Source organism: Pelecanus crispus, chromosome 16 (genome assembly GCF_030463565.1).
Source record: "Pelecanus crispus isolate bPelCri1 chromosome 16, bPelCri1.pri, whole genome shotgun sequence".
NCBI lineage: Eukaryota > Metazoa > Chordata > Aves > Pelecaniformes > Pelecanidae > Pelecanus > Pelecanus crispus.
In genome coordinates, this window is record NC_134658.1 from 5,731,190 (window position 1) to 5,758,713 (window position 27,524).

A 27,524-nucleotide genomic window follows, 5' to 3' on the forward strand; every position below is an offset into this window, starting at 1 on the left:
CCCCTGCTGACCTCTGGCCCCGGCTCTGACAGCCTGTAAATCTTCCCCCTCACGGCACGGCCGGGGCGAGGGCAGGCACCGCTCTGCCAGAGCCCAGCGCCGGCGGTGCTGCCCGCGGTCTGGCGTCGCGGACCCCCGTGCAAGCAGCACGGTGCTGCCCGGGGGCTGCCTGGCTCCGGCCCCGCTGCCAGGTCCTGAGCCGGCAGGATGAAGCCCCAGAGGTGTGAAAAACCCGCGCGCGTGGGTCGCAGCTTTGGCAGAGCTGGGGTCTGCTGTCCTCAGTGTGCTGCAGACCCCGTCAGGGGCTGGTTCTGGGGAGCCGAAGGGCCCTGAAATGGTGTTGTCGGGGCTGTGGCTCCAGCACCGTCTCCCAGCACCGGTCACCAGCATCACCTGCCCATCAGGCTGCACACAGACACGCACAAACCTCCCACAGCACCCACCTCCCCCTCCCCTCACAGACCCCTCCCTGCAGCCCCCAGCGCCTCCTTTCCCACCCGCACAGCCTGGGGTGCTGCCGGCCGCCGCAGAGCCTCGCCACCCGACCTGCTGCTGGAGAAACTGAGGCACGATGGGGACAGCGGGTGGGCTGTGCAATTGGGAACCTGTGCCGGGCTCCCCACGCCAGCTCGGTGCCCAAGGCTGGCGCTGGCCCCGCCACGGCACAGCCCCGGTTCTGACAGCGAGCCCCTCGCATCCCAGAGCCACCCGCCTCCCTCCTCCCTGTCCTTGCACGCTCGCCGCTGACCTTTGGCTACGAAGTAATCAATAACGGAGGCCACGGTGCTGCTCCTCCCCCTCGCTGGCCCCCCGCGCCCCCCACTCGCCCCGTGCCTCTAATGAGCCCAGCCGGGATTGAAGGATGCTCCGGTACCTCCCAGCGCTGGGGACACGGGGCTGGGGGTGCACTGACCTACCGGAGACACAGGTGTGCTCCCAAGGATGCCCTAACCAGGCCCCTCCTTCCCAACACCCCAAAAATGCTCCCCTAGGGCTGCTTTCCAGCTCTGGGGTGTCAGTGGGTGCCCCCACACCTCTGGGTTTGGGGCTCCGGGGTCCCCACGGCGGGGATGGAGCGTGGCCATCCTGCTGCCATCAGAAATGGGGGTCCCCAGGGCTTCGGCATTTGACGAGGGGAGGGCAAGGAACGTGCCTGTGGGGTGACCCGCCGGGATGCTGCCCCATGCCAGGCTTCCCTGCGGCTTCGCTGCCTTTCGCATAGGGCAGGAGGGGGTAAAGGCAGGTAGAGACAGCCCTGGCCTGGGGCCCCGGGTCGTGCCCAAATTCGGCAGCTCCTCTTTGCATCCCCGGCTCCCTTCGATAAAAAGCCCTTGGGCAGGAGCTGATCGATCAGCTGCAGAGTGGGGATTGATCAGGATTTCAGCCCCATACATATTCCTGCTCTCTGATAAAGGGAAATCGATAGCTGAAAGAGATATTCCTCCGAGGCAGCAGCCTCCAGCACACCAGGGCACAAAAGCCTCCCCTTGCCCCCTAAGTCCCCCCACCCCAGTTCAAGCCTTGCTCCCCCCGACAGCAAACCCAGACAGTGGGAGAGAAAATCGCTTTGGGGGAGCCGGGCTGGCGGGGGGGACCATGGCAGGACGCAGAGGAGCGGAGGCAGAGCCTCTCCTCCTGTGGCTGAATCTCACCTCCCAAAGCATCGGCCTGCCCTGCACCTTCCTCCTCTCACCGGTGGTCTGGCAAAGGGGGTTTTCCCCCTTCTTGGGGTGCTAGAGACCCCCCCCCACCCAAAGCCCTGAGCAGGGTGACCCTGGGGAATCTGGACCGGCTGGCACAGCCACAGCCTGTCACCCCCAAACGCCGGCAGCTGTGGCTGACACCGCCCTGCCCTCAGCCCCTTCCCCGGTGCTGAGACCTGTAAACTCATTGCAGGTGTGGCCAGAGCAGCACCCTCCAGGTGCCTGTCCCGTGGGGATGGGGTGGGGGCACCCAGTGTTCACCCGAGGGGGGGGGTTCTGCCTGCAGGAGATACAGCCCTGTGTGCCCATGGGTGCAAATGGGCATAGGGGCTCAACCCCCCCAAAATACAGCCTGGGGAGGGGGGGGGCCGTGGGTCTGGGTCAGCCCAGATGGACCCTTCTCATGTCCACACTCCTGCCGTGCCTCAGTTTCCCTATCTGTAAAATGGGCCTCATGCCCAGGAGCTTTCGGGTGCTTTGAGACCACCAAGATGCCCCATGCCAGCCCCCTTCACAGGGCCAGCCCCCAGCTCAGCATCCCCAGGGGTGCCCAGGGGCTGCCGTGGCTCTGTTCCTGCCGCTGTGGATGCCCCGAGGGCCCTGTGGACGTGGGCAAAGGCCTCTCCCGGGCAGGCGGTGTCGGAGCATCCCCATCTCCATGTGCTGCTGCAGAGACTGACGCGCTCGGTGCACCTCGGCCAGCCCCCACTCTCCATGCTGGGTGCCAGCCGGGCGGCCAGACCCAAAGCTGGTTCTTACCAGCACCCGGCTTATTTTAAGCTTGTGGGCCCTTCCAGGAAAACCCAGCTCGAGCAAAGCGAGAAAGTGCCAGGAAGGGCTGGGGGTTGCTCATGAAAAGCACCCGCTGCCAGGGCCACCCCCCCATGCTGAGAGCAACTGCAGGCCAAGGGGGAGCTGGGGGGGGGTTGGGGACCCCCTGTCCCAACCCCTGGGCATGGGGATGCCACCAGCACCCTGTGCTGCCAGCAGTCCCAGCTCCATCGATGGTCCAGGGACTGATGCCAAGATGTCAGCAACAGCCCCGTTCTCTGGGGGAGGCGAGGTGGGGGGGTATGGAGGGGTTGTGCAGGTCACACATAGCATGAGCGTGTCAGGTCTCAGCTCCAGCCATGTGCTGGCGAGCTGCCACCGGAGCCGCTTATCTCGAGCCATCGCGGGCAGGCAGGGTAGGCGTGAAATTTTGGAGGGGAAGATGCTCAAGCGCCAAGCAACAGCGAGTGGGTGCTGGGTGCTGTGAGCTCGGGGTGCAGGCGGGGGGGGGATGGTGGTGCCTGCTGTCTTTTTGAAGTGCTGGCAGGGAGGAAGTGGTGACACCTCGCTGCAGTCCCCAAGCACTCGCTGTGCCAACCTCCCCGTCCCCAGCACCCCCCCTTCCTCCTCCCTCCTTCCCTGCTGGCAGGCTGCTAACCAGTGCCTGGGTGCTCGTAATGCACCCAAAGACCTGCAAACCTGCCCCCTGGGCACCCAACCATCACCCCAGCACCCTGCCATCCCCTCCTTAGGCACGCCATCGTCCCCCCAGCATCCCGACATCCGCTCCTTGGGCACCCTGTCACCCTTTTGAGCACCCTGTCATCCCTCCAGCACCCTGCCATCCCCTCTTTGGGCACCCTGCAACCCTCCTGGGCACCCTGCAACCCTCCTGGGTACCCCAGCATCCCCCTAGCACCCTGACATCCCCCCTTGGGCACCCTGTCACCCTTTTGAGCACCCTGTCATCCCTCCAGCACCCTGCCATCCCCTCTTTGGGCACTCTGCAACCCTCCTGGGCACCCTGCAACCCTCCTGGGCACCCCAGCATCCCCCTAGCACCCTGACATCCCCCCCTTGGGCACCCTGTCACCCTCCCAGCACCCTGTCACCCCCCCCAGCACCCTGTCATCCCCTCCAGGCTCTGCAGCCCCCGCTCTCCCCAGGGCTCTGGGGTGCTCTGGGGTCCCAGGACATGCGTCCCCATCCCAGCCCTGCCTCGCCCCCCCCACCGACCCCAGCACTATTTTCATCTCGTGTCTCAGTCTCTCTCCATCAACCTCCTTTTAATTTTCCTTTCCCTTCCCCTTCTCGCTGTCACCTTCCCATTTCCCTCTGCCTGGAGGGAGGGTGACAGCGGGGACCCCCCTGCAGCTCCCCCTCCCCGGGTGCTGTGGGGATCCCTCTGCCCCCCTGGGTGCTGTGGCTGAGCCCGTCCCTGTCCCCGCAGCCTGCCCCATCCTGCGTCCCTCCCTTTGCACATAGTGACTCAAGGCCTGGGCTTGCCCCGGTGTCCCTCCAGTTCCCCCAGTGCCTGGGGAACTGGTTTGCCCCAGGGAGGACCCTCCCCAGCGCTGACTAAATCCTCCCCAGCCAGCCCCGGCGGTGCTGGGGGGACGTGGCAGCGAGCTCCTGCTTCCCGCAGAGCCGCGGCCAGCTGGCTCGGCTGGTTTGGCACGTATACACGCTTGCACCTGCATGCACACGCTTGCACACGCTTGCACACACGCTCACGCATTGCAGCCGGCCCCACTCCTCCCAGGACCTCCCCGTCGCTGCCCGTCACAGGGAGACCACGGCGCTGGAGGGATGCAGGGGCCAGATCCTGCTCCTGTGCCAGGGCCGTGAGGACGGGCAGCCGGGCCTGGGGTGGGCGTTCAGCCACCCTTGGGCTCCCTGGGGCTGCTGGGGACCCCTCCGTGTCCTCTCTGTCTCTTGGGGCTGTTCCTGGGGGGGACTCAGCCCGTACTCCCTGGCACCACTGCGGAAGCGGGGGCCGCGGGTCTGGGGTGGCCGGGCGGGAGCTGCCGCCATTCCCCTTCTCCAGGGGAGGGCTGTGGCTGCGGGACCCCATGCAGGAAACTCTCCTCCCAAAGGAAACCAGGGTAAAAGGAGGTTTCTGCCCCAAAACCCTTCCCTGGCTGCTCCCCACCTGGTTGTGTTTTGCACGTGGTTTCTCAAGCTGCCGCGTTCCCCATGAAGGGCACTGGAGGGAGGCCAGAGGCTCCGGCGAAAACCAGCAGAGAAGGAGAAATCCGCTTTTTCTGGTCTTCCCCAGTGGGGCAGCTTTTTGGGAGGTACTGGAGTGGGTGCGGGACTCATCCTCTCCCCACTGTCACCAGAGCAGGGCAGCCACCCTGGGTCAGGGGTGCCCACCCGGGGCTGCTGTCACAGCTGGGAGCTGCTGTGTGCGGTGGCCGTGTTTGTTAGCCATCGGCAGGTTTCAGAGTGAACACCCTGCTTAAGGGGAGCCATTCAGGTGGTCCCAGGCTCTCGGCCAGCCCCAGCTGCCACTCCTGGCACTTTTTCAGGCTCCCTGTGCAACCGGGGCTGGTGACACCAGCTGGTGGGTGGCTGAGGTCCCACCGTCCCCGGGGTGGGTGGCCATGGCACCTCTGCCACCCCCGGCCGGGGCAGGAGAGCCCAACTGAGCAGTGCTTGGAGCCCTGCTGCATCCCCATCCCACACTGGGCTCCCAGTGTCCCCAGTGCCAGGCTCAGCCGCTGTCCCCATCCCCACGTGGGGTGTTTCTGCCAGCTGCAGGGGTGCCAAGCAGGTGGCCGGGGAGGGGACAGTGACCTCCCGCTGCTTTCCCGGGGATTTTCTGCTCCAGAGGGACCGTGGGGTGTCACCAGCGGCATCTCCAGGCGCTGGGCCGTGCCCTGGCAAGGGAGGCGAGTCCCCGGGCTGTGTCTATTAGAGACAACCCAGTCCCACCTCCTCCTCTTCCTCCCCCCACGAAGAGGCTTCACCTCGCCTCGCCAAATTTAGCAAAGGCCCCTGAACCCAGAGGTTTCCTGTTCGCTCGCCCCCAGCAGCCACTGAACCATAACGCAGAGGCGGATGGGGCTCATTGGCGGCTGCGATGCCGGAGCAGAGCAGGTAGGAGCCACCGCGCTGCCATGTCCCATGGGGACGTCCCCATGCATGGGCATCCCTGCTGGCTCTTCTGCCCTTTCCGCCTCCCCCTGCAGACCCAGCTCCCATCGCTCTGCCTCGGGGCTGCCATCGCCCCTGTTTCACTCTTTGCCATTTTACAGGGGCACAGCATCGGCTGGCGGGGACAGAGCTCCTCGGTGCCGGGATACGGTGATGCCGGGACATGGTGATATCAGGACATGGTGATACCGGGTGGTGCGTGGCTTTGCTCGCCAGGCTTTGGCTTCCCCAGCCCACGCCACAAACCTGGTCTTTAGGCTTGACCGTTGCTTTGGGTTTAGTTACCCCAAAAACAAGCAAAGGGGGAAAAAAATGCCTGTTTGCCTGTTGATGGCTGGGGAAGCAGGGCCGAGCCGAGGGCACTGCCCTGCCTGGATGTGCCCCAGCGCCGGCTCTGCTCCCTGCCCGGCCCTTGGTTTGTGCTTGGCAGATTTGGACAACCCTCCTGTGATGCCAGGTTTTTTCCCCCCCAATGATGGCTTTTCATGCTCGGGGTTGGGGTCGGCACCAGGGTGCCAGGGCTGGGTGCCAGAGCCATCCCCAGGGCACTGGGACGTGGCCAGGCTCTGCGCAGCCCCAAGCGCTCCCCCAGTGCATCCCTGCCAGGACAGGGTCCTGCTCCGCTCCCCAGCCTTGCCCCGCTGCGGGTGCTCAGCCCGCTGGGTCTGGGGGTGCGGGATGGGGTGAGGAGGTGGCAGAGCCCCCCCAGCCCCCTCAAGCGGTGGCCGGTGCCCCCCCCAGCCTGGCCGTGGGGAGTGGCGAGCACATCCCGGAGGACACGCGGGTCCGGTCACCGTTTGGGGACATCTGCACCAAAGGGGACACCCGACGGGCAGCCCTCCTGGCATGTGAGTACCGACCCCGCTGCCACCGCTGCGGTCCCCCATCACCCCACAACCTCCCTCTCACCTCCGAGTACCTGTGGGGACACCCCAAACCCAGCCCTGGGCTCCCCGGGGAATGGCTCAGCCCTCCCCAGATGCTGCTGCAGGGGGGAAACTGAGGCACGACTGGGCTGGGGTGGTGGCAGGGTGGTGACAGCCAAAGACCCTGCTCTGCAGGCTGGGGGGCCCTTGGCCACCCTCCTCTTCCCAAAACGACCCCCAAGCTGCAGGGCTGGGGTTTGAACCCAAAACCCCTGTGCCAAGAACTGGTGTCCGCAGGGTCCCACCCCATAAATCTGCTCCAGGTCCCAGCTCGTGTCCCCGCCCAGGTCTCATGGCCAGAGGGGACCCCCGGCCCCCCCTCGCCAGCCCCCACCCCCGTTGCAGCACCTGGCTGTGCTACGTGAACCGGGGCCCCGCGGTCCCCGACCTCCTGCTCTGCGTCTCCTCCTGCGTCTACTTCTGCTGCCTGCGGCCGCTGCCCATCCACCCCGAGCGCCCCGCAGGGTGCAGCCGGGAGCCCACCGGGCACCCACCGCCGCCGCCGGCACTGCCGCAGTCCCTGTGGCTCCGTGAGAATGCGGCCAGGAAAGGCATCGTGCTCTGCCCAAACTCTCTGCTTGGCCTCTCCTGCACTCCCTCCCCTGCTCGTCCTCCTCTGCCTCTTCCCTCCCTTCCCTGCGATGTGGCCGGTTTCTTGCCCCTCGTCCCTGGGGGCTGGGGCCAAGCTGCCAGCTGCCCCCCAAGGGCTCCTGCCCAGGGCGGAGGGCTTGGCAGACCCCCCAGCAGCAGAGCCTCCCCGCCTCCCCTGGCAGCTGCCTGCACCCCTGGCCCCACAAATCCGGCAGCGGGTGCTTCTGCCTGTCCCGCAGACCCAGCTTTGCTCCTGCCTGTCTTGGGCTCCCCCCCCACCGGCCCCTCGTCCCCAAGCTCCCCGGGCTCCCCGCTGACCCCCCCGGCTGCTCCTCTGCCCGCAGGCCCCGATGCCACCAGGGCCACCAGCTACGGGACCCCCGCGGGGCTGGACATGGCGCCTTTGCCAGCGTGGCCGCTCTGCACCAAAGGCATCCCCGCTGGCAGCACGGAGGAGGAGGCAAGAGCCGAGGCCGAAGAGCTGCAGGGAGCCTCAGAGGGTGGAGGAAGGAGCCCTTTGGCCGAGCGGGGCCGGTGCTGGTGGGGGTACGGCTGCCCCCGCCGCAGCCCAGGGAGCTGAGGGTCCGCCTGGGCAACCTGTGCCCCCTCCTCCTGCCCCAGCCGTGCCTCTGTGGCACCCGCTGCCCCCCGCTCCTGCAGCCCCACGGCCCGCGCCGCCCCTCGCCCACCTGGGACGTGTCCTCATGGGCGTGCAGCAATTCTCCGGGGGGTTTCACAACCACGTCCTGCTGGCTGCCTCTTCGGAACGGGCAAAGCCAGCGCAGCGGTGGGCAGAGAGCAGCCGAGCCGCGAGCTCCCCATCCCCGGCCGGACCACAGCGCTGCTGGCCAAGGTGCGGAGGGAGCTCGGCTCTGCCTCAGTTTCCCTGGCACGTGAGCAGTGGCACCCAGAGCTGGGTGGCTTGGGGCACCCCGAGCAGAGCCGAACTGCGTCTGCTTGCACTGGGCCAGTGGTGGCCCAGGAGGCTCCTGGGCTGGGCTGGCAGCCGGGAGTGGTGGCCCTGGGGTGAGGCTGGCACCATGGCAGGGCACCCGCCGGTGCTGGGGAGGAGTGGGAGGGCAGGGTGAGGATACAGGGCGGGTGCTGGCTCTGCTGTTGCTCCCAGCCCTGCTGGGAAAGGGCCCCGCACCCCGGGGTCAAGTCTCCCGCGGTGGCCCAGGGCCACCATTAGCCCCGCTCCATCCCCAAGCCAGCACAAAGCCCCCCGAGCGCGCCAGTTCTCCGAGACCTGGGAAACTTCCCAGCACTGGGAGACTCTTGGGAATGCGTTGCAGTGCCGGGGGCTCCGCCTGGGACCCCCCATGCAGCCGATGAATCCGGGTGCAATCATGGCCCTGGGGACCCCCAGCCCATCACCGCAGTGTGTTGGGAGCTTGCCAGCACCATGGCCCAGCCAAGCCCGGCCGATGCGGTGCCCCGGCATGCTGGCGGTGCAGGGCCGGGCCCTGAGATCCCCTCCAAAGTTACGACCACCCTCACCGAGATGGGTGTCAGGGAAGGGGTGGCCAGGCAGGGGTTTTGGGGGGGGGGCCAGAGCCACCCAGGCTGTCCGGGCTCCCTCCTGGTGCTGCTGAGTTGGAGGAAACGGAGGAGCTGGGTGCCGGGGAACCAGCCTGACCGGCTCCCCGGCTGTCAGCACCTGAGGAATGCCAAACCTCTGCTGCGCCAGGGCTGGGTGCTCAGGGCTGGGTGCTCGTCGAGGGCTGGGTGCTCACCGGGTTACTCTGCCGGTCCGCCCAGCTGCGGCGTGCAGAGAGCAGCACCCGCAGCCCCGCTCGGCACGGCACGGCACGGCACGGCACCCCGCTCGCCACCCGGCCGGCGTGGCGGGACCCTCAGCCATCAGGTACATGGGGGTGGAGGGTGGGGGGCCCCCGGGCATGGGGTGCTGCCCAGGCTGGCCCGGCTTGCATGGGTGCTGGTGGGGAGGGAGGCTTTGCGGTGCTGGGATCTGGAGGGCACTGGTGCTCCCGTCCCGGCTGCCACCTGTGGGGCTGCCCAGTGCTGGGACCTGCACCCCGGCTCGCCAGGTGCTGGGATGGGTCCCCGCTGACCCAGGATTGGGATCGGCACCGGCCGGGGAGGGGGGACAGGGCTGGGAGGTGGGGGCTGAGCCCAGTTCCGCCCCTCTCAGCTTCAGCCCCCAACTTCGGGGGGCTGCTGGGGTTGGAACCCCGCTCCTGCCACCAAAGTGCGTCCCCAGAGCCACCGGAGCGAGCCGGGGCTCCTCCACTTCCAGCGGCCTCGTGACCCGGGCTGTGGGGACAACGGGGCTCCCCTGTGCCCCCCGTCCTCCTCCTCCCCGCAGGGCACGTGGCCACCCGTGACCCGGCTGGGCAGGGGCAGCGAGGGGGGGTGGCGGTTCCCCTGCCCTTGTTATGAACCCCAGCCCACACAGCAGCCGCCCAAACCAAATCCTGGATTTTCCTCAAGGCAGCAGGTCCGCTCTCACCCCGCGGCGACCGGGCTCAGCCCGATGTGGCCTGAGGCTCGGCTTAATCCGTGGTCTCCTTCTCAAAGGCAGACGTAGCCGCTGCCCTTGGCCCCTCCGTCTCTTCTAAATATTAAATGGCACCTTGCGCCTTTTACTTGGGTGCTGGGAGACCCAGGATGGGTGCTGGGAGACCCTTTGGGATGACGGGAGGCAGCAAACGAGCTGAGCGGGTTGGCTTGCTTGGCCAGGGGGGATTAATTAGCCGTGCCGGGTGCCCTGGTGTGGCAATACTGCTGGGATCCAGCGTGGCATGTCCTGGCGGGCAGGGATGGCCAGCAGGAGCAGCCGGCAGGCTGCAGGGTCTTGTCCTTGTGTCCTTGTGTCCTCACGTCCTTGTGTTCTTGACCCACCATTGCAGTAGGAAATATTTTAAAAAATAAATGGGGTGCTGAGGCAGAGCAGGGCTCCGGGGTGAGCTCCTTTTGCAGGGCCAGTGGGGCACCAGGTGGCCCAGGGTGGCACTGAGTGCTGGATTCAGCTGCAGGGATGGGGTGGGAAAGACAAACCTGGAGATCTTTGGAAATCCGGCTCTGGGCGAGAGGCAGCCGTGATGCTGAGTCAGCAGCTCCTGCCTCCCCCCAGCACCCCGGTGCTGTGCAGAGCCGGCGTCCCTGTCCCGGTGCCACCCTGGGGCCACGGGCATGGCAGGGCCAGGCACTGTCAGTGAGCACTTGAGCAACCGGTGCTGAAGCAAGCCCAGGGTGCAACCAGATGCTAGGCGGCTCCGGCTCCAGTGGGACGGCAAGATCGCAGGGCAGAGAGGGGCCACGTCCCGGCACAAACCACGCTGCCCTGGCACCGCTGTCCCTGGCAGGAGCTTCCCCGGTGCAGGGATCCCCGTGTTTCACCGCGGAGCCCCTGGCTTGGGGTGCTGGCGCTCCCTTCACCCTGACCCCGCTCTTGGCTGTTTGCTCTGACACCCGTCTTTGTCCCCAGCACATTTAAGCAGCTTTTCCTCTGCACTGCTGAGTGTACCCATCCCTCTTCCGCTGGCATGCGCTGTGACCCTGGGGATCCAGCTGTGACCCTGGGGATCCAGCTGTGGCCCTGGGGATCCAGCTGTGGCTTTGCCAATGCGGCTGTGGCTTTGCCCATGCAGATGCGCGGCCCCGCCCAGGCTGGTCCCAGCCTTGAGCAGCGCTGGCTGTCCCAGACGAGGTCTCATCACCTCCTGGAAAATGACACAAACTCTTCCTATCTCTACCGGAAAGACCTGCTGGGCCGGGGAGAGCAAGACGCGGAGGGCGCGTGGAGGGCTGGCAGAAGGGGCAGGCAGCTGCCTGCACCCGGGGCTTCTCTGCCTGCCCCTGGCCTCCCCGACCCCGTTTAGGGACTGGGAAAGCCCAGGCTGCAGCTGCTGGAGGGAGCCCAGCCCCGGGTGGTGCAGGATGAGGCCCTCGCCCGAGGCGTCCCCCGGGGAAAGCAGCCCTGCAGGGAGGTGTCCCCTGTCCCCGGCTGGGAGACCCCACGCTCAGGCTGTCCTCGGGCTGAGCCCAAAGCCCCGTCCCTGCCGCTGTCCCCGTAGCCGGGCGGTGACACCAAATAGCTCCTAATTGGGAGATGCGGAGATGCTGGCGCGCTTCTGGCTGCCTCCCCGGCACCTGCTGCGTCAGCTGCTTCCCAAACCCCAAACCCAGCAATAAACCCTTCTGGGGCAGGGACGCAGCCACGGCACAGCGACGCCTCCACCAGCATCCCCCCCCCAGCCGAGGCGGCGCGGGTGTCCCCCGTCCCCTGTCCTGCACCCCGGGGACCACAGCGGTGCCCAACCCTGCGGCACCGAACAGGAGGGCGCGGGAGCTGGGTGCTGGGGACCAGCTTGGATCAGGGTGCAAGCGGCGGGTGATTAGTGCCGCTTGTTTTCCTCGTGCCGATGGGGCTGCAGACGTGGACGGAGCCATCCCACCTTTGCCGAGCAGCAGTCAGGAGGGCTCAAGTGAAGATGCTGTTTAGGTCCCCACCTTCTCCTGTGAACCCCACAGCTGCCCCAGCCCCGATCCCAGTCCTGGCCAGGCTCTTTTTCCCCACGGAGCAGCTTCCCTGTTGCTTTTTGGGCTTGCTTGTTTGCTGTGTTTGCTGCATTTGCTGACTCGGCGCAGCCCTGCTGCCCGCCTGACTCATCCCACGGCTCGGGGCACGGCACGGCTCGGGGCATGGCATGGCCTGGCCGGATCCTGCACACTCACCTGTGCAGTGCCGGCCTGCTGGGCTCTGCCGGAGCCCACGTTGGCAGCACGGTGGAGCTCCCCACCATCTCCGCTGGATGCAGAAGCATTGGCATGGGTGGGCAGAGGGGCCCACGGTGCCCCCCATGTCCTGCGTGGGCCAGGATGGATGACACGAGCACCCCGAGAATTGCAGAGAGCCCCAAAGCCACCTCCTGTGCTCATGGGACCCCCCCCCAAAATGTTCTGCAGGACCAGAGGGAGGTCTCGGGGGTTTTAGGGTCTGGCTTGGGGTCCAGGGCTGGTCCCCGCAGGGTGGTTTGTGCTCAGCCCTCCCAGGGTCTCCTTCTCTCCCTGCAGCTCCGCCAGCCCCAGTGCAGCGGCCGCAGGGGCCAAGCCCGGCAGCGCGGGGTGTTACGGGGCCCGCGGCAGCCCCCTCCCCGGTCCCCAGGCATGGATTCGCCATTCCGGCATGCCAAGAAGAGGGGCTTCGTCTCCAGCGTGGAGCTGAGCACGAAGCAAGCGGTGCCAAGCGCGCCGGGGCCCGAGGGCAGGTCCCGCTTCCAGAAGGTCTCGCTGGTGTCGCAGCGGCTGGAGAGCACGGGGAGCGCGCGGGGCCGGGATGGGAGCCCTTCCCGCGTCTCCCTCCTGCTGCAAGCCTGGGAGAGGGAGATCGTGGAGAAGACGGCGGCCAGCCCCACCACCCTGACGCACCGGGAACGCTCGTCCTCCGTCAACGTCCTCAAGGACTTCACCGCGCACGGCCCCATCTTCTCGCAGGTGTATTCCCCCGCGCAGAAGCCCCGGCGGCAGGACGAGAGGGGGAAGGCGGAGGCCGGCGGCGGTGGGATCCCCCCGCCGGTGGGTGCCCCCTGCGAGATGCCCGTGCACAGGGAGAGCTACGTGCACGGCACCCTCCTCCCCACCCGACCCACCGAGCACCCTGCAGCGGGTCCCAGCAAAGGTCCCGGTGCCCCGTGTGGGGCCGAGCCCGGCTGCGTCTCTGCTCTGCCCAGGGCCAGGAACGTCACCGTGCTGCGGACGGGCAGGGATGCAGCCAGGGCTGAGCTGGGGCTGGTGAAGGGAAGGGAAGCCCAAAATGGGATGCACGATGCTGCCGGTGCCCCGATGGCCCTGCCGCAGCGGGAGAGCCATGAGCAGAAGGGCAGCAGCCTTGCTGGGCCGCAGCGGGCGGCGAGAGCCTCTCCGGGCACTGCGGAGGCTGCCGGGCTCCCAGCCGAGGGATTCCCCGGGGAGAAACACGCGCCACAAGCCGAAGCCGCGCCAGCAAACGCAGCCCTGAGAGACGGCGACAGGCCCGGGACCCACAAACCCAGTATAACCAGCTCCCCGCAGTGTCCCTCGGCGGACGCCGGCGGCCAAGCTGATGTGGCTGGCGTGGGGAGAGGGAAGCGCGGCAGACGGGGACGGCACCATCTCAGCCACGCCACCGAGGACAGAGAGCCCCCCGGGAGCTGGCGGCACCCCCGAAATCCCCTCCTCGGACATGAGCGATGATTCAGAGCCTTCATCTGAAGCACCAGCATCTTCGAAGGCTGAGGTTGAGTTGGAGGGGTGGTGAGATGACGGGGGACCCCCAGAGCATGGCCCAAGAGCCTGAGAGCAGCCCAGAGTCCCCCGCTGAGCCCCCAGCCCGCGACCCGCCGGCCGAAAGCCCCCCAGATGCGACCGAGGAGGACCCTGAGCTGCTGGTGGACATGGAGATCTTCGGTGGACACGCTGCGCAACATGGAGCCCTCGGAGATGCGGAAGGCGCCCAAGGCCCCGCGCCAGCCCCGGCCGTCGTCGCTGGGCCGCTGCCACCGCTCTACCTCCCATCCAGGAGGACCGCCGTGGCCCCCCGCGGCCCCCGTCTCCCTGCCCGAGGCCCTGCGCGAGCTGCTGGAGCGGGGCCCGGTGGGGCGGCGGGAGGAGACCCCTGAGGATGGAGGAGGGGAGATCGAGAACCCCTACCTGAGCCCTGCCGAGCGGGCGCCGGCGGGGACCCTCCCACGGGGGACCCAGGGACAGCACCGCCAGCAATGGCCGGGTGGAGGGGGGGCTCGCTCCCGGGGGACACCGAGGCAGGTGGGAAGCGGAGGAAAAAGCCAAACCGGTGGCCGGGGGCTTGGCCGAGCGGAGTGGAGCTCTTTCGCGAGTGATCGGTGCTCTTCGAGGGAAGGTCCTCAAGGGCATGGCGCGCTCTTCCCCTTCTTTGGCTCCACTTCGGGGCAGCCTGCGGCCGACGAGGGGAAGCCCTACTCGCGCCCTGGACAAACAGCGTGCTCTACAGCCGCTTCGTCTCCCCCAGCACCGCCCCGCTCGAGCTGCCCGGCAGGGACGGTGAGGGCACGGGCTCGCCCACCCCCGGCGACCACAACGGGTTGAGCCCCCGGTGACCACCCTGGCCCCGAGATGGCCATGCTGGAAGCCTCGAGTCCCGGCTCTGTCCCGTCTGTCACCGAAGAGCCAGAGAGCGACATGGCCCTGTGCCCCGTTGATGTGCTGGTGAGTGAATCCCGCAGCGCGGTGCCTGGGGAGATGCTCTGCCCCTCCTGGGCACATGGGGAGGGGGTGGGGTCTGAATTCCCAGAGCATCTTTCCCCATTCCCAGCACATGGCTTGTGCTTCCTCTCGGAGAAGCCATGGGGTGAAAGCCCCCAGTGCGATGGGGGGGCACCAGGATGGGGGACAGGAGGATACCAGGGCAGGTGATGGAGGGTATTGGCACGGGTGACGGAAGGGTACGAGGTTGAGCGATGGGAGGGTGCCACCACGGGTGATGGGAGGGTCCCGAGGCGGGTGACAGGAGGGTCCCCGGGCAGGCGGGGAGGCTGATCCCCAGCAGTGCAGGAATGCTCGAGGTGTGGCTGCTTGGGGAGGTGGGAGGGATTCACAGACGCCAGACGCGAGGCTGCGGCTGTGGCTGTGGCTTCCCTGGGCTGCGGGGAGATGGCTGGTGCAGCTGATGGCCCTCCGCGTTCCTCATGCGCCTGTCCCATCGGGTGTTCGCAGCAGGAGGACAAGGAGGGCTTCGAGAAGATCAACACAAGGCCTGGCAAGGTACAGGGAGTGTGGCGGGGGCCGGGCTGGGCTGGCCGGCCGGGGCACAGTGCGGTGCGGTGCGGTGCGGTGCAGTACGGTAGCATCTCTCCGCTGTGTCACCCCCTCCCAGATCATCCTCTTCTCCGAGGCCAGCTTCGCGGGTCAGAAACGGGAGATTTGGGGTGACGTCCCCGACGCCACGTCCTGGGAGCTCTCGCACACCATCTCCATCCGGGGTGATCCGAGGGCGGGTAGGGAACGGCAGCAGGGCGAGGGGACACACATGGCGAGGATGCGGAGGGAGGGCTTGGCTGGGGCTCCTGCGCTCCCCACGCCGGGGATGGCGGGTCGGGTTCCAGCCTGGGGTTCAGGAGTGACCGTCCCACCGGTGCTAATTACTGCGGCTGCAATCCAGCATCGCGGTGGGGGCAGGACATCCCCACCCACGCGTTGCCCTGAGGCTCCCGACGGCTGCGGGGCTGTGGGTAAAAGTAGGATTTTCCCCCGCCCCGTTTTGCTCCCACCCCGCTCCCAGGTGGGTGATGTACGAGAAGCCGCGGTTTCACGGGCGCAAGTGCGTGCTGGGCCGAGGGGGATGTGGAGATCGACAACCCCTGGACGGCGGTATGGGCAGAGCGGGCAGCCCCCGCGGCAGCCGGCCCTTCCGCATCGGCTCCTTCAAGAGGGTGGTGCGGGTGAGCGCATGGACCCCCCCGAGCCTCCCGCTCCTCCTATCTCTCCCAGCACCCAGCAAATGGGGGTGCCGGACCCCCGTAACGCTGCTCTGCCCCACGCCAGGATTACCGCACTCCTGAGATCAGCCTGTTTACGGAGGAGAACGGCGAAGGCACCCGGCCTGAAGTTCACTGACTCGGCCGAGGACACCCGCACGCGGGGCCAGGCGCTCGCCGCCGCCTCCATCGTCGTCCACTCGGGCTTGTGAGTGGGACCGCGGTGCCGGGTGGGCGCCAGGTGGGCTCCACATGGGCTGGAGCGGGGCATGATGCTTTCCCCCCCTCTTCCCCAGGTGGCTGGTTTACTCCAAGCCTTTCTTTGACGATGACCCCTACGTTTTGGAGCCGGGCGGGTACCCCAATTTAAAGGCTTGGGGAGCAAAGGACCCATCCATCTGCTCCATGCACCCCATCAGGCTGGTGAGTGCTGGCTGCTGGAGCGTTACCGGTTACTGGGGTGCTGGGGGACACATCCAGCCCCGGGCGTGACAGGCGAGAGCATCTCCCGGTGCTTGCAGTCAACATCAGTGAGAGCTCAGTGTGGAAATGTGCTGAGCACGGCTCTGGAAGGCGCTCCTGTGGGTTAGTGGTGAAGGAAAGCAATAAAGCAAAGCCCTAAAGAGCTTGTTCTTGAATGAAAATGACCCAAAAAACAGCTCAGGCTTTAAAAGGGGGGATTGGATGCCCCCGTGCCGTCCCCTCCTGCCGCTGCGGACTCACTGGGGCTCCTTCTCCTTCCAGGGCTGCCCTGTCGTTGAGAGACCTGGCGAGCCGCAGGTGAGCACCGGGCCAGCGCCTGGGGAGGCCGTGGGGCCGGGCTGGCCGTGGGACCGCGCTCACCCCTCCGTGTCCCCAGGTGCTGATCTACGAGGCCACGGGTTTCCAGGGCCGCAGCTTCACCATCAGCCGAGACGTCTATGACCTGAAGCGCCTGCCTGGGCCGGCGCTGCCCACTGTGGGCTCCCTGCACGTCCTGGGCGGCTGGTGAGTGGCGTGGGGTGGGCGATCCCGGCTGGAGCAGGCTGGGAAGGTGACGGTTCCCCCCGGAAAGGGCTCAGAGGAGCTGCCCCGAGCTGTGGGATGGCCACAGGCAGCTTGCGGCGGGGAGAGGGTGGCACTGGAGAGGAGTGGATGGTGTCCCCGTGTCCCGGCACGTGGAAATCCTCTGCTCCAGAGATCTCACTGCCCATATCTGCCTGTGCCACAGCTGGGTTGGGTACGAGAAGGAGGGCTTCCGCGGCCACCAGTACCTGCTGGAGGAAGGGCAGTACCAGGACTGGAGGCAGTGGGGCGGCTACAGCAAGCAGCTGGTGTCCCTACGGCTGATACGGACGGTGAGGGCAGCGCTGGCGGCATCGCTTGGGGACGGGCCTGGTGTGGGCAGGGAGAGCCAGCCACCCACCCCGGTCCCACCCTCGTCCCCCCAAAGCAGCCTTCCCTGCCTGCGTCAGGCAGCTGGGCATGGCCTGAGTTCCCCCAAACTCATCACACACAGAGGTCCAGGTGCCCAGAGCTGCTCCCACCCTCCCTGGGGTCCCTGAGGCCAGGCAGGACCCCGGCTGCGCGTGTGGAGAGTGCGCGGCCCGCAGCTCCTTCCCCCCGACAGACCGAGGGGCTCGGGGGGGGCTCTTTCTCCCCGCAGGACTTCTCTGACCCGGCGCTGGTCCTCTTCGAGGCCATGGACTTCGAGGAGGGCCCGAGCGTGGAGCTGAGCGAGGCGCTGCCTGACGTGCAGCTGGCCAGCTACGGCACCGTCACCCAGTCCATCCACGTGCTGAGCGGCGTGTGAGTGCGGGGATGGGGGAGAGCAGGGACGGGGGGACGGATGGGAGGGGGGTGTTGAGCCAGCACCCACGTTTTCCTGACAGGTGGGTGGCCTACGAGGGCACCAACTTCTCGGGCGAGCAGTACATCCTGGAGAAGGGGGTGTACCGCAGCTGCGAAGACTGGGGTGCCACAGATTGCCGCATCGCCTCGGCACAGCCCATCCTGCAGGTGAGAGCGCCGGCCAGCCCCCCCGCTTCGCCCCGGGACTGGGTGCCGCCGCAGGCAGGGCTGGTGGGGGCCGGGGTGAGACGCCAACCAGCCCCGCTCTGTCTGCTTCCAGGTCGGGGAGCACAACCTCCATTTCGTCTCCAAGGTGAGGGGCAGCGGACGGGGAGGCGGACGTGCCCCCACAGGTGACACAGCCCCTTGTGGGGTGGTGGCGATGCTTTGCCCCCCCTCACTGAGCCCCTCCACTCCCCCTCCCCAGATCCTGCTCTTCTCAGAGCCCGACTTCTTGGGGGACCACGTTGTTTTTGAGGAGGACCAGGACGCCCTGCCCACCGCCTTCATCCCACGCTCCTGCAGAGTCCGCGGGGGCAGGTAGGGTGTCCTGGGGCCTCACTGCCTCTGGCTGGGATGGGAACAGGGACATCACCCACAGGCACCTGTGGGGGCTCCCCGGGAGGATGGGCAGGACAGGGGTGCTGTGGGGGGGGCACAGGAAGGATGGGTGCCCACCACGATGGCTGCGTCAGCCTGGGCACGCTCCTCCCCGCCAGCTGGATCCTGTTCGACGGGCAGGCCTTCGCGGGGGAGCAGCACGTACTGTCCGAGGGCGAGTACCCCACGCTCAGCGCCATGGGCTGCCTCTCCTCCACCACCATCCGCTCCTTGAAGAAGGTCCCGGTGGTGAGTGCCGCCAGTACTGGGGCAGAAACCCCCCAGGAACCTCCTTTTTCCCCTCCCGCGAGTACCCCCCACACTGGCTCTCCAACCTTGCAGCCCTTCTGCACCCATGGGTGCTCGCCCCTCCCCGCTTGCCCCCCTCATCTCTTGCCCCATCCTGCAGTTTTTCTCAGAACCCTCCATCTTCCTGCACGGGCTGGAGTGTTTTGAGGGGAAGGAGATCGAGCTGAACAACGAAGTGCGGAGTCTGCAGGCAGAGGGTTTCAACAACCACGTGCTGTCGGTGCGCGTCAAAGGCGGGATGTAAGTGAGCCCCAGCCCTGCGCTCCCCCGGCCGGCAGGTGTTGGCTGCCTGCCCGGGGCTGACCGCGCTCTGCTCATCCCATCCCATCCCATCCCATCCCATCCCATCCCATCCCATCCCGTCCCATCCCGTCCCATCCCGTCCTATCCCGTCCCAATCCATCCCATTCTGTCCCATCCTGTCCCATCCCGTCCCATCCCTTCCCGTCCCATCCCATCCTGTCCCATGCCATCCCGTCCCATCCCATCCTGTCCCGTCCCATCCTGTCCCGTCCTGTATCATCCCATCCTGTCCTGTCCCGTCCCATCCCATCCCTTCCCATCCCATCCCATCCCATCCCGTCCCATCCCGTCCCATCCTGTCCCATCCCGTCCCATCCCGTCCCGTCCCATCCCATCCTGTCCCATGCCATCCCGTCCCATCCCATCCTGTCCCGTCCCATCCTGTCCCGTCCTGTATCATCCCATCCTGTCCTGTCCCGTCCCATCCCATCCCATCCCTTCCCGTCCCATCCCATCCTGTCCCATGCCATCCCATCCCATCCTGTCCCGTCCCGTCCCATCCTGTCCCGTCCCGTCCTGTACCATCCCATCCCATCCTGTCCCGTCCCGTCCCATCCCACCCTGTCCCATGCCATCCCGTCCCATCCCATCCTGTCCCGTCCCATCCCATCCTGTCCTGTCCCGTCCCATCCCATCCTGTCCCATCCTGTCCCGTCCCGTCCCATCCCATCCTGTCCCATCCCATCCCGTCCCATCCTGTCCCACCCCACCCCGTCCCCCACAGCTGGGTGCTGTGCGAACACGGTGACTTCCGAGGGCGCCAGTGGCTGCTGGACTGCACCGAAATCACCAACTGGCTGACGTACAGCGGGCTCCAGCACGTGGGATCCCTCTACCCCATCCGCCAGGCGAGTGCTGGGACGGGGCGCTTGCGCTCGGGGCGGGATGAACCCCAAAACCCCGAGGCGGGAGGCTCAGGTGGGGGCTAAAAGCTGCCAGTCCCGATGGCTGGACGGAGGAAGAAGCGGCAGCGGCTCCGGGTGAGCGGGGGGAGGCAGCGGGGCACGGCCTGGAGAGCAGCAGCGTAGTGCTGGCAGCTCTGGCCCCCGAAAGGTGCCACCAGCCTGGCACCGTCCCCCCCAGATCCCCGTCCCCCGCCCTGGGAGCGGTCGCTGTGATGGCGAAACACTCGCCGTGCGCAGGCGCCTTGCAAAACACCCCAGCATCCCGGCCGTGCCGGCTACGAGAGACGGGCCAGGGCGACAGCCATCGCCCTGGGGAGAGGCGGGGACCTCCCCGGGGAGGGGGACGAGGGCCGGGTGCTCCCTTCCCAAAACTGCAGGCTGGGTGAGGTCCTGCCTCAGCCAGCTGCAGTGTGCGGGGCCAGAGGTGCAGGCAGCAGGGCTTTTTGGTGAAAAAAAAAATAAAAAAATAAAAAATAAAAGGTTTCTCTCTTTGCAGAGACGGATCTATTTCCGCATGAGGAGCAGGGAGCTGGAGCTCTACCTCTCCGTCCCTGACGACGTGGAGGACATGAAAGCGGGACGCGTGGTGGTCTCCAGCCTCAGCGAGCAGAGCAGCTCTGTCTGGTACTATGAGGATGGGCTGATCAAAAACCAGGTGAGGGCTGAGGTGGGACAGCCAGCGCTGCGGTGGGACCCAGGGGAGCCCCTGGCAGGACCCCTGCTCAGGCGCTCCCCACCCCACAGCGATATTTTAGGGTTGGTAACAGCCTTTCCCAGCATCTGACCTCAGCCTCGTCCCCAAAGAGCAGTCGATTCGCTCCTCCCCAAGTCTCTAGAGATGCGAAGGCATCTCCGCCTCCCCTGCGGGGTTTTCATCACCCTAATCATCATCCTCACCTCTCACCGAGAGGTTTTCCACGTCCCACTGCAGAACCAGCTGCGTTTACAGGGAAACCCCTCCGAGCTCCAAGCCTTCGCTGCGGGCGGAGGCGATGGAGAGGAGCCGGCTGACCCGGCCACTGCCGCTCCTTGCAGGTGGCCCCCAGCATGAGCCTGCAGGTCATCGGGCCAGCCAGGAAGGGCGCAAAGGCCGTGCTGTGGTCCGAGACCCGGATGCCGCGTCAGACCTGGAGCGTTGATTCTCAGGGACGGATCCACAGCCAGATGTTTGAGGACATGATCCTCGATATAAAGGGTGAGGCCTGGGTGCTGGCACAGGGGCTTGCTTTCCCAGGGACCGCCCAAAAATGGGGGGTTTGGCTGGGAGATGGGGCACCCCCCGCTTTGCTGCCATCAGCAGCGCGGTCTGCCCTCCCAAAACCCTCCCCTCGCTCCGCAGGTGGCCGATCCTACGACCGGGACCACGCCATCGTTTGGGACATGGCTGAGGAAAGACCCACACAGATCTGGGACATCCAGGTGCTATGAGGGGGGTGGCACGCGGCCCTCGCACCCAGAAGCGCCACGGGGCAGGACGGGGACGCCCTGCCAGCGTCCCCGCACCGGGGGCGGGAGGCCTCCTACCCCACCCACGCCGCACCCCAAGCACCCCTCTGCCCCGGCTGCTGGCGTGAAGGGTGCCCTCCATGGCAAGGGGGAACCACCCCGCCTCCCTCCCGGGGAGCCCCGTACGTAGCTCGCAAAGGACCCCACGGACATGACCGGCGTGGGACCCTCCAGAGCGTGGCAGAGCCCCTTCCCCACCAGCTTCCCCCTCCAAACTGTATTTATGTACTTGTGTAAGATACGGCCCCCCTCGTCCAGGCCAGCTCTGCCTGGGTGGTTGGCGTCCCTGTCCTTGTCCTTGCATTGGCCCCAGCCCCCACGCCGAGGAGCTGCCCCCCCGATTCCAGCACCTTGCCCCTCGCCAGCCCCACAGCCCTGGGCCCAATCCTGCTCCCGGGATGGGAGCCCAGTGCCCTCTAGTGTCCACGGGCCACGGGCAGCACCGGGACCCCGGGTTTCGAGAAGCGAGGCGCAGGCCAAGCTGTGCCCCCGGGAGCACCGGGGGCTGCCGGACCCCAGCGGCCCCAGCTCGGGGGGAGCCCAGCCCGCTTGTGCTGCAGGTTTGGGGACGTTCCAGTCATCGTCACCCGAGGGTGAGCTCTGCTTCAGCAGCGTTTAGTGTCTGCGCTGCAGAGCTGCGTCATGGCTCGGGTCGCTCGTCTCCGAGGTCCCTGGGACAGAAGTCTTCTCCACCTGGGTGAGGGCAGGAGCTCCCCGGGGATGTGACTCAGAGCCAGAAGGGATGTGGGGTGACAAATCCACACACGGAGACATCAGGCGCTTCTGTCCTCACTGCTGGGGAGAGGAGACGGCTGCCGGCAAGGGCCCGGTTTGCTGAGCAGGTTGAGGCCAGTTCGGGGAGAGTCACTGCAGTGGGGCAGCGATCACTTATCAACCCCGCAGCGAAACGGGGCTGTTCTGGCAGCGACAGACAGCGCAGTGCCTCCCCGGGAGGTTTCCTCAGCAGACTCAGGTGCGCAAAAGTCCCCACATCGGGCGTCTCCAGCTGGCTGCTCTGGCTTTCGGCAACAGCCGCCATCCGATGTCCATCTTTATGCTGAAACATGTCCCCAGTTGCCCCTAAGACCTGTTCGGGCAAGGAGGACACGTAACCACAGGACAGGAGAGTGGAACGTGCTGCATCGGGACGCCCAGCTGCGACGTGCTCCTCTGCCATGCCAGAGAGCAGGCAGACTCTCGCTGGCCCGAGCCCAAACTGCTGCCTGCAGGCAGCGGTGACAGGCAGGGCAACAGGCAGGGCTGCGTTGCCACCGACTGCTCAGAGAAGGCAACGCCAAGCCTGCAGACGCACGGATGCTGAGCGCCAGGGTGAGCGCCACAATCCCATCCCCAAATGTTGAGAGAAATGCTGGCGGGAAGGCAGAGATCACCAGGGAATGGGGAGCGAGGGCCCAGGAGACACGCAGGGAGGATGATGCCACCCTGTACAGGCCGGGCTGGGCCTGTGGCACCGCTCAGGTGCCTGGAAGCCGTAGAGGGACGTCGAAACACTCAAGCTCAGCTCGGCCAGGCAGGTAGGGACGCAACCGAGTGGGGAAATCCTCTCAGCGCGGCCCTACTCACGTAGCGGAGACGCCAGAATGCCAGACCTCCACTCTCCAACCTGGACCACGCCTGACAGAAAGCTTGACAAGCCCTCACCTGTCTTTATATACCCCCCGCCAGGCCGTGATTGGCTAATAGCGGGGAGCTTGGCTGCGTGGGATTGGTGGGGAGCATAAGCCCCTGCCGTGGGATTGGCTAGGACTCACCGTTGGGGCTGAGGGAAGGGGTTGGGCGGGACCTCCCGGGCGGCAGGGGGCGCTGTGTACGCTTGTCGGTACTGGGCCCCGAGGCCTGGCCCGGAGGCCCGGCCCCGCCGCCCGGGGCCGGGCCTCCGGGCCAGGCCTCGGGGCTGGGGGATCCTTCTCGGCCCCACAGAGCCTCAGTGGGGCCGGGGAAAGACCCCGGGAGATCCAGACGGTGCATCCGCAGGGCTCAAGCCTGACTCCACCCGGCCACTCCCCAACACCCAAAGCTCAAGGCCCCAGGTAAACGGCCGGTGCCGGGGTCCCAGACACCAAACCCCCATTACCGAACCTGCCCCAGCCCCACAGCGAAAATGAGCCAAAGGTCTCTACACCAGCACTTTATTTCTCAGAGCCTCACAGCAGGCCTGCTCCCAAGCCAGCCCCAGGGCAGCTTTTAGGGTTTTACTTCAAGGCTGGAGGGCGAGGGGAGCAGAGGGAGGCAAGGATGGGAGCGATGGCCTCATGCTGACCGGTCCTCCACGCTGCGAGGGTCCAAGGAGGTGCCAGAGCCAGCAACGCCATGCTGGGGGGGGTCATCTTGGGGGGAGCCGGGGAGTTTGGGGTGTGCTGCAGCCCCCTCCGGGTCAGCGCAGCCGCAGGAAGAAAGCCGCAGCCAGCCCCATGGCGAGGGAGAGGAGGGGTGGGCTGCCGCAGGGGGGGCTCAGGCTGCTCGCAGCGGGGGTTGAAGCAGTGCTGAAGGTGTGTGTGGCCGTCTCCACGACCTTGCCCGCCTGGCCGACAGGCTGGAAAAGAAAAACAAGAGAGTCAGGCATCGCTCCAAACCGGAGCAGACAGCAGCATGGGGTGGAAATGCCCCCAAGAGCCCGACTGCCCGGGGAGCAGAAAAGAGCCAGGGGGACCCTGGTGCCCACACTGCTGCTTCCGAGGGGGAACACGCAGCCTCCTCTTCCCCCAGCAGATTCTCCTTCACACCACACGCAGAAATCACCATTGGCTTTTGGGTTTTCCCAACACAGGGAGCAAAGTGAGCTCTCCCTCACATCGTTACCCTGTTTCTAAGCCAGGGGCTTTTAGAAATTGGTGGGGGAAAGGAGAAGCCGGGGGGGTGGTCTCTGCCCCACAGACTGCTGTGAGGAAGTGGCTGGGGAGGTGGCGGCCCACGGGCCCTGTGGCAGAGGATGTGGGGTGCAGGAGCAGAGCTGGGAAACACCCATGCTGGAAGTGAGGGGGAAGAGGAGGGGGAAGAGGAGGAACGACCCCCTGTCCCCTTGGCACCGCAGGCTGTCGCAAGCAGGGACATTGCAGTCAGTGTGCGAAATGTAACACATCTGGGATGGTGATTTCAGGGTAGTTTCCTTCCGTCTCTAAAGATCATCACCTTCCAAATTAAGGTGTTTGCATGAATCCCTCCTGCCCTGGCTGTGCAAGACCACTGTCGCTGGGGTTTTGGTGCTTTCCCGGGACTCCCGGCGTAAGCAGCCATGCGTTACACCCGTGAACAGCGACCAGCACTGCCCTGGTCTGCTGGAGAAGGGACTCCATTTCCCTCTGTGAACCAGCCCCTGCGCTGGTTCACACCACTCCTCGGGTCCCTCCGGAGCCAGGACAGGGCCAGGGATGGGGCCCCAACACACAGCTCTGCCCCTCACAGGCATTCTTGAGCTATGAGGGTTTTCAGCTGGTCTACCCAGCCACAGAGCGGGACTCTGGAAACATAAAAGCACACCGTGGAGCCAGCAGCAGGTTGCAGATGGCTGGAGTTCGTGGAGTTTGTGAACGAAACAACCACAGAAGAACCTGTCCCCGTTACCAACATAGTGTAGGAAAAGAAAAAAAAAATCATCCCAAGAGCGGCTCCGAATGGCATCGCCCTCCCTGAAAGTGCTGGCACGTTCGTCCCTCCCACGCAACGCGTACCCCCGGGAGAGAGCCGACATTCACCAGCGCGGCACTCGAACCCAGCCCCCATGGAGCCTCCTGGCAGGAAGGAAAATAACCTCCAGCAGGGAGAGGCAAGAGGAAACCACATAGCTGCGTGCCCACCCAGCATCCCCACCGCTGCGCCCGGTGTCCCCAGTGTCCCCGCAGCCATGCTCAGCATCCCCACAGCTGTCCTCGGTGTCCCCGCACCAGGTATGGGCTGGGGCCCGTATGCAAAGGAGAACCTGCAAGATGGGATGGAGAGCTAGGTGTGAAAGTTATAGATAAGCGTGATGCTTTGAAGTAAAAAAATGCTTTAAAAAAAAAAAAAGCAGCGTATGGAAGTATTTAGACCTTACGGACCACAGCACAAAGCTCCTGGTAAGACAGCCAGGGTTGAAGTCAAATAAAAAGTCAAATGCTCAGGTTTTCAGCTGAAGTACAGCAGAAGTTCTCCCACCTGACAGCCCCCCGACTGCCTTCACACCCACAGGACAGAGCTGGCTGGACCCCCTGGCCCTTGCGGGGCCCCGCGCCATGGGGTCTCTCTTACCATGCAGAGGAGAATCAGGGTGAGCAGGAGGAGCAGCTGGGCACGCTGGAGGGGCTGCATGGTCGTGGTTTGGCTCAGTGTGCGGTGACACTTCCTCATCTGCTCGCAGCGATTGCAGTCGGAGGCTTTAAGCACAGCAGTGGCCCTATCTCACCAATCACACCTCCCTTCCCCGCTTGAACCCAGGGCAATTTGGAGAAGTCACATCCGCTGCTGATGCTGCGAGGGAGAAGGTGCAAGACATGGCAGGGGGGATCTCCAGGCGGGGACAATGCTGTAACAGCCCTTTTGGCCTCACTTCTCCAGAGCTGTCAGTCTACATCACCCGGCACGAGAGCAGCTCCTGCTCCCCTTGTTCCCCAGCACGGCCGTAGAGCCAGCACCGAGCGGGACATCCTAGCCATCGTTGCCAGCAAAGGCAGCAAGCCCCTCACCCTGCCTTTTCCCACATCACAAAATAGCGCCTGCAGCGTGAAACCCCCCCGGGCTGAGCTCTGCTTCTCCCTGGGGGCTCCCCGTCCTGTGCCCCACACGCCCATGAAGGACTAATGGTGGTTAGGGGTTAAAACCCACCCTAGTTCACCAGGACAGTTTGCAAATTGTGGCCAACGTTTCACCGAGGGCTCTGCGTTGCACCGTGTAACAAACCGCCTTCCCTGCAGCTCAGGGCAGAAGCTGGGTCCAAGCTGTCCCTCTGAATTTCAGTTACAAGCCTGGGGTAGTGGTCCAGGTAATGGATCAGGGAAATGCTTCCTTCCAGCCCCTCAACATCCACCTCCTCACAGCAGATCTCTGAGCTGCCTCACCCACTCAGCTGCAGTGGTAGTAAACAAACAGGATCTGGTTATTTTAAGACAGTTTGAAATGAGTAAAGCTACTGAAAGGTGCCGAGTGCATACACCTGTTGTCTGGTTTTGTGCTGGTGAAGTGCATCACAGTGCAGCGAGCCCGCTGCCAGCCTCCACCCAGAGCTGCAGGCTCCTCTGCGGCAAAACTTCACCAAATTTAGTTAATTTTTGCACTTTATAGAAGTGTCAAAATGAAAGTCTCTTGGGGACAGCCAACATCCCATAAAAGGTGCTAAAAATCTTCCTGTCCTGCTCCTCTCCAACCAGCAAGCTGAGCTCTCCGGAGAGCGGAGCACGGCAGGCCGGATGGGGGACACGCAGGGAACGCTCCCTGGACGCAGCGCGCAGCCATTGCGGGGGCAAGTGCTGGGTTGAGTTCAGAGCACCGGTGAGGCAAAACGAGAGTGCGGTAGTGCCTGGGTGAGGGAAAGCATTGCTAGAAAACACAGGCAGAAGAGGCAGGCGAGGAAAACGGGAGCAGCTGTACCACGTGCGATGCCTCAGGTCAGGCCACAGCCCGTGCCTAGGAGCTGGAGCTGAGGGTGTGCAGAGGGTGGCTGAGGAAGCATGGCTGCGTGCGGTGCTCCTGCACCAGTTCTTGCCCCAGCACCGGGAAATGTCTGAAACACTGAAGTGAACGGAGATCAAAAAAGCCCCGTTGCGTGGGCAGGTGCGCAGGGCAGAGCGCAGGCAGGCAGGGAGCGGTTCGGCCTGGCTGGTGGCTGCGCAGAAGCGAGCCTGCCGGCAGCCCGGGCCTCCATCCTCAAGCGACAAAACGGAGGGGCCTTCCCCGGCGCATCCCTGCTCCAGACGCGGGTTCGGGAGCAGCCGAGGCCGCGAAGGCCCCGCCACGGGCCGGGAGGCCGGGTCACCCACAGCTCAGGCCCGGGTGGGCCTCGGGGCAGCCCGCCCAGGGGCCGGCAGGGGCCCGGCGGCACCGGGAGAGCCGCAGGGACGACGGCGGATCCCGTAGGGCCCCGGCAGGGCCCGGTCCCCCCCGCGGCGTCCCGCCGGTGCCCTCCCGCCATAGCCGGGGTCCCGGGGGGGAGCGCGGTGCATGCTGGGATGTGTAGTCCTCCGGATGCCTCGCCCGCCACGTGACCAGGGCTGAGCCAATCGCGGCGGCCCCGCGTCGCCGTGGCAACCGCCTGTAAACAAGATGGCGGCGGCGCGCTGAGCGCGGGGTGAGTGCTGCGCCGAGCGGGGGGAGCCCCCCGCGATTTGGGAGCCCCCACCCCACCCCGTGAAGGCCCCCCCAGCACACGCCGGGGTGCCCCCAGCGCTGCCACCCACGTTAGCCCCCCCCCCAAGCCCCCCCCACACAGGCAGCCCCGGGCAGTACCCCCTTACCCCCGTTATTCTGAGCCCCTTT

At 66.1% G+C, this 27,524-nt stretch overlaps 1 protein-coding gene across 1 annotated transcript; it reads left to right on the forward strand.

The window, feature by feature from the left end:
- The first annotated feature begins 12,283 nt into the window (after nt 1-12,283).
- Nucleotides 12,284-20,981, forward strand: CRYBG2 (crystallin beta-gamma domain containing 2). Its single transcript, XM_075722174.1, is given in 31 exon segments — nt 12,284-13,231; nt 13,233-13,403; nt 13,405-13,560; nt 13,562-13,651; nt 13,653-13,688; nt 13,691-13,846; nt 13,848-14,048; nt 14,051-14,098; nt 14,101-14,217; nt 14,219-14,338; nt 14,846-14,893; nt 15,006-15,136; nt 15,411-15,459; nt 15,461-15,499; nt 15,502-15,570; nt 15,674-15,730; nt 15,732-15,814; nt 15,903-16,029; nt 16,351-16,386; nt 16,466-16,593; nt 16,817-16,943; nt 17,252-17,394; nt 17,478-17,604; nt 17,717-17,749; nt 17,864-17,976; nt 18,156-18,285; nt 18,446-18,585; nt 19,373-19,496; nt 20,050-20,208; nt 20,589-20,748; nt 20,893-20,981. Coding segments are annotated over 31 exon segments (4,155 nt in total).
- The last annotated feature ends 6,543 nt before the right edge of the window (nt 20,982-27,524 follow it).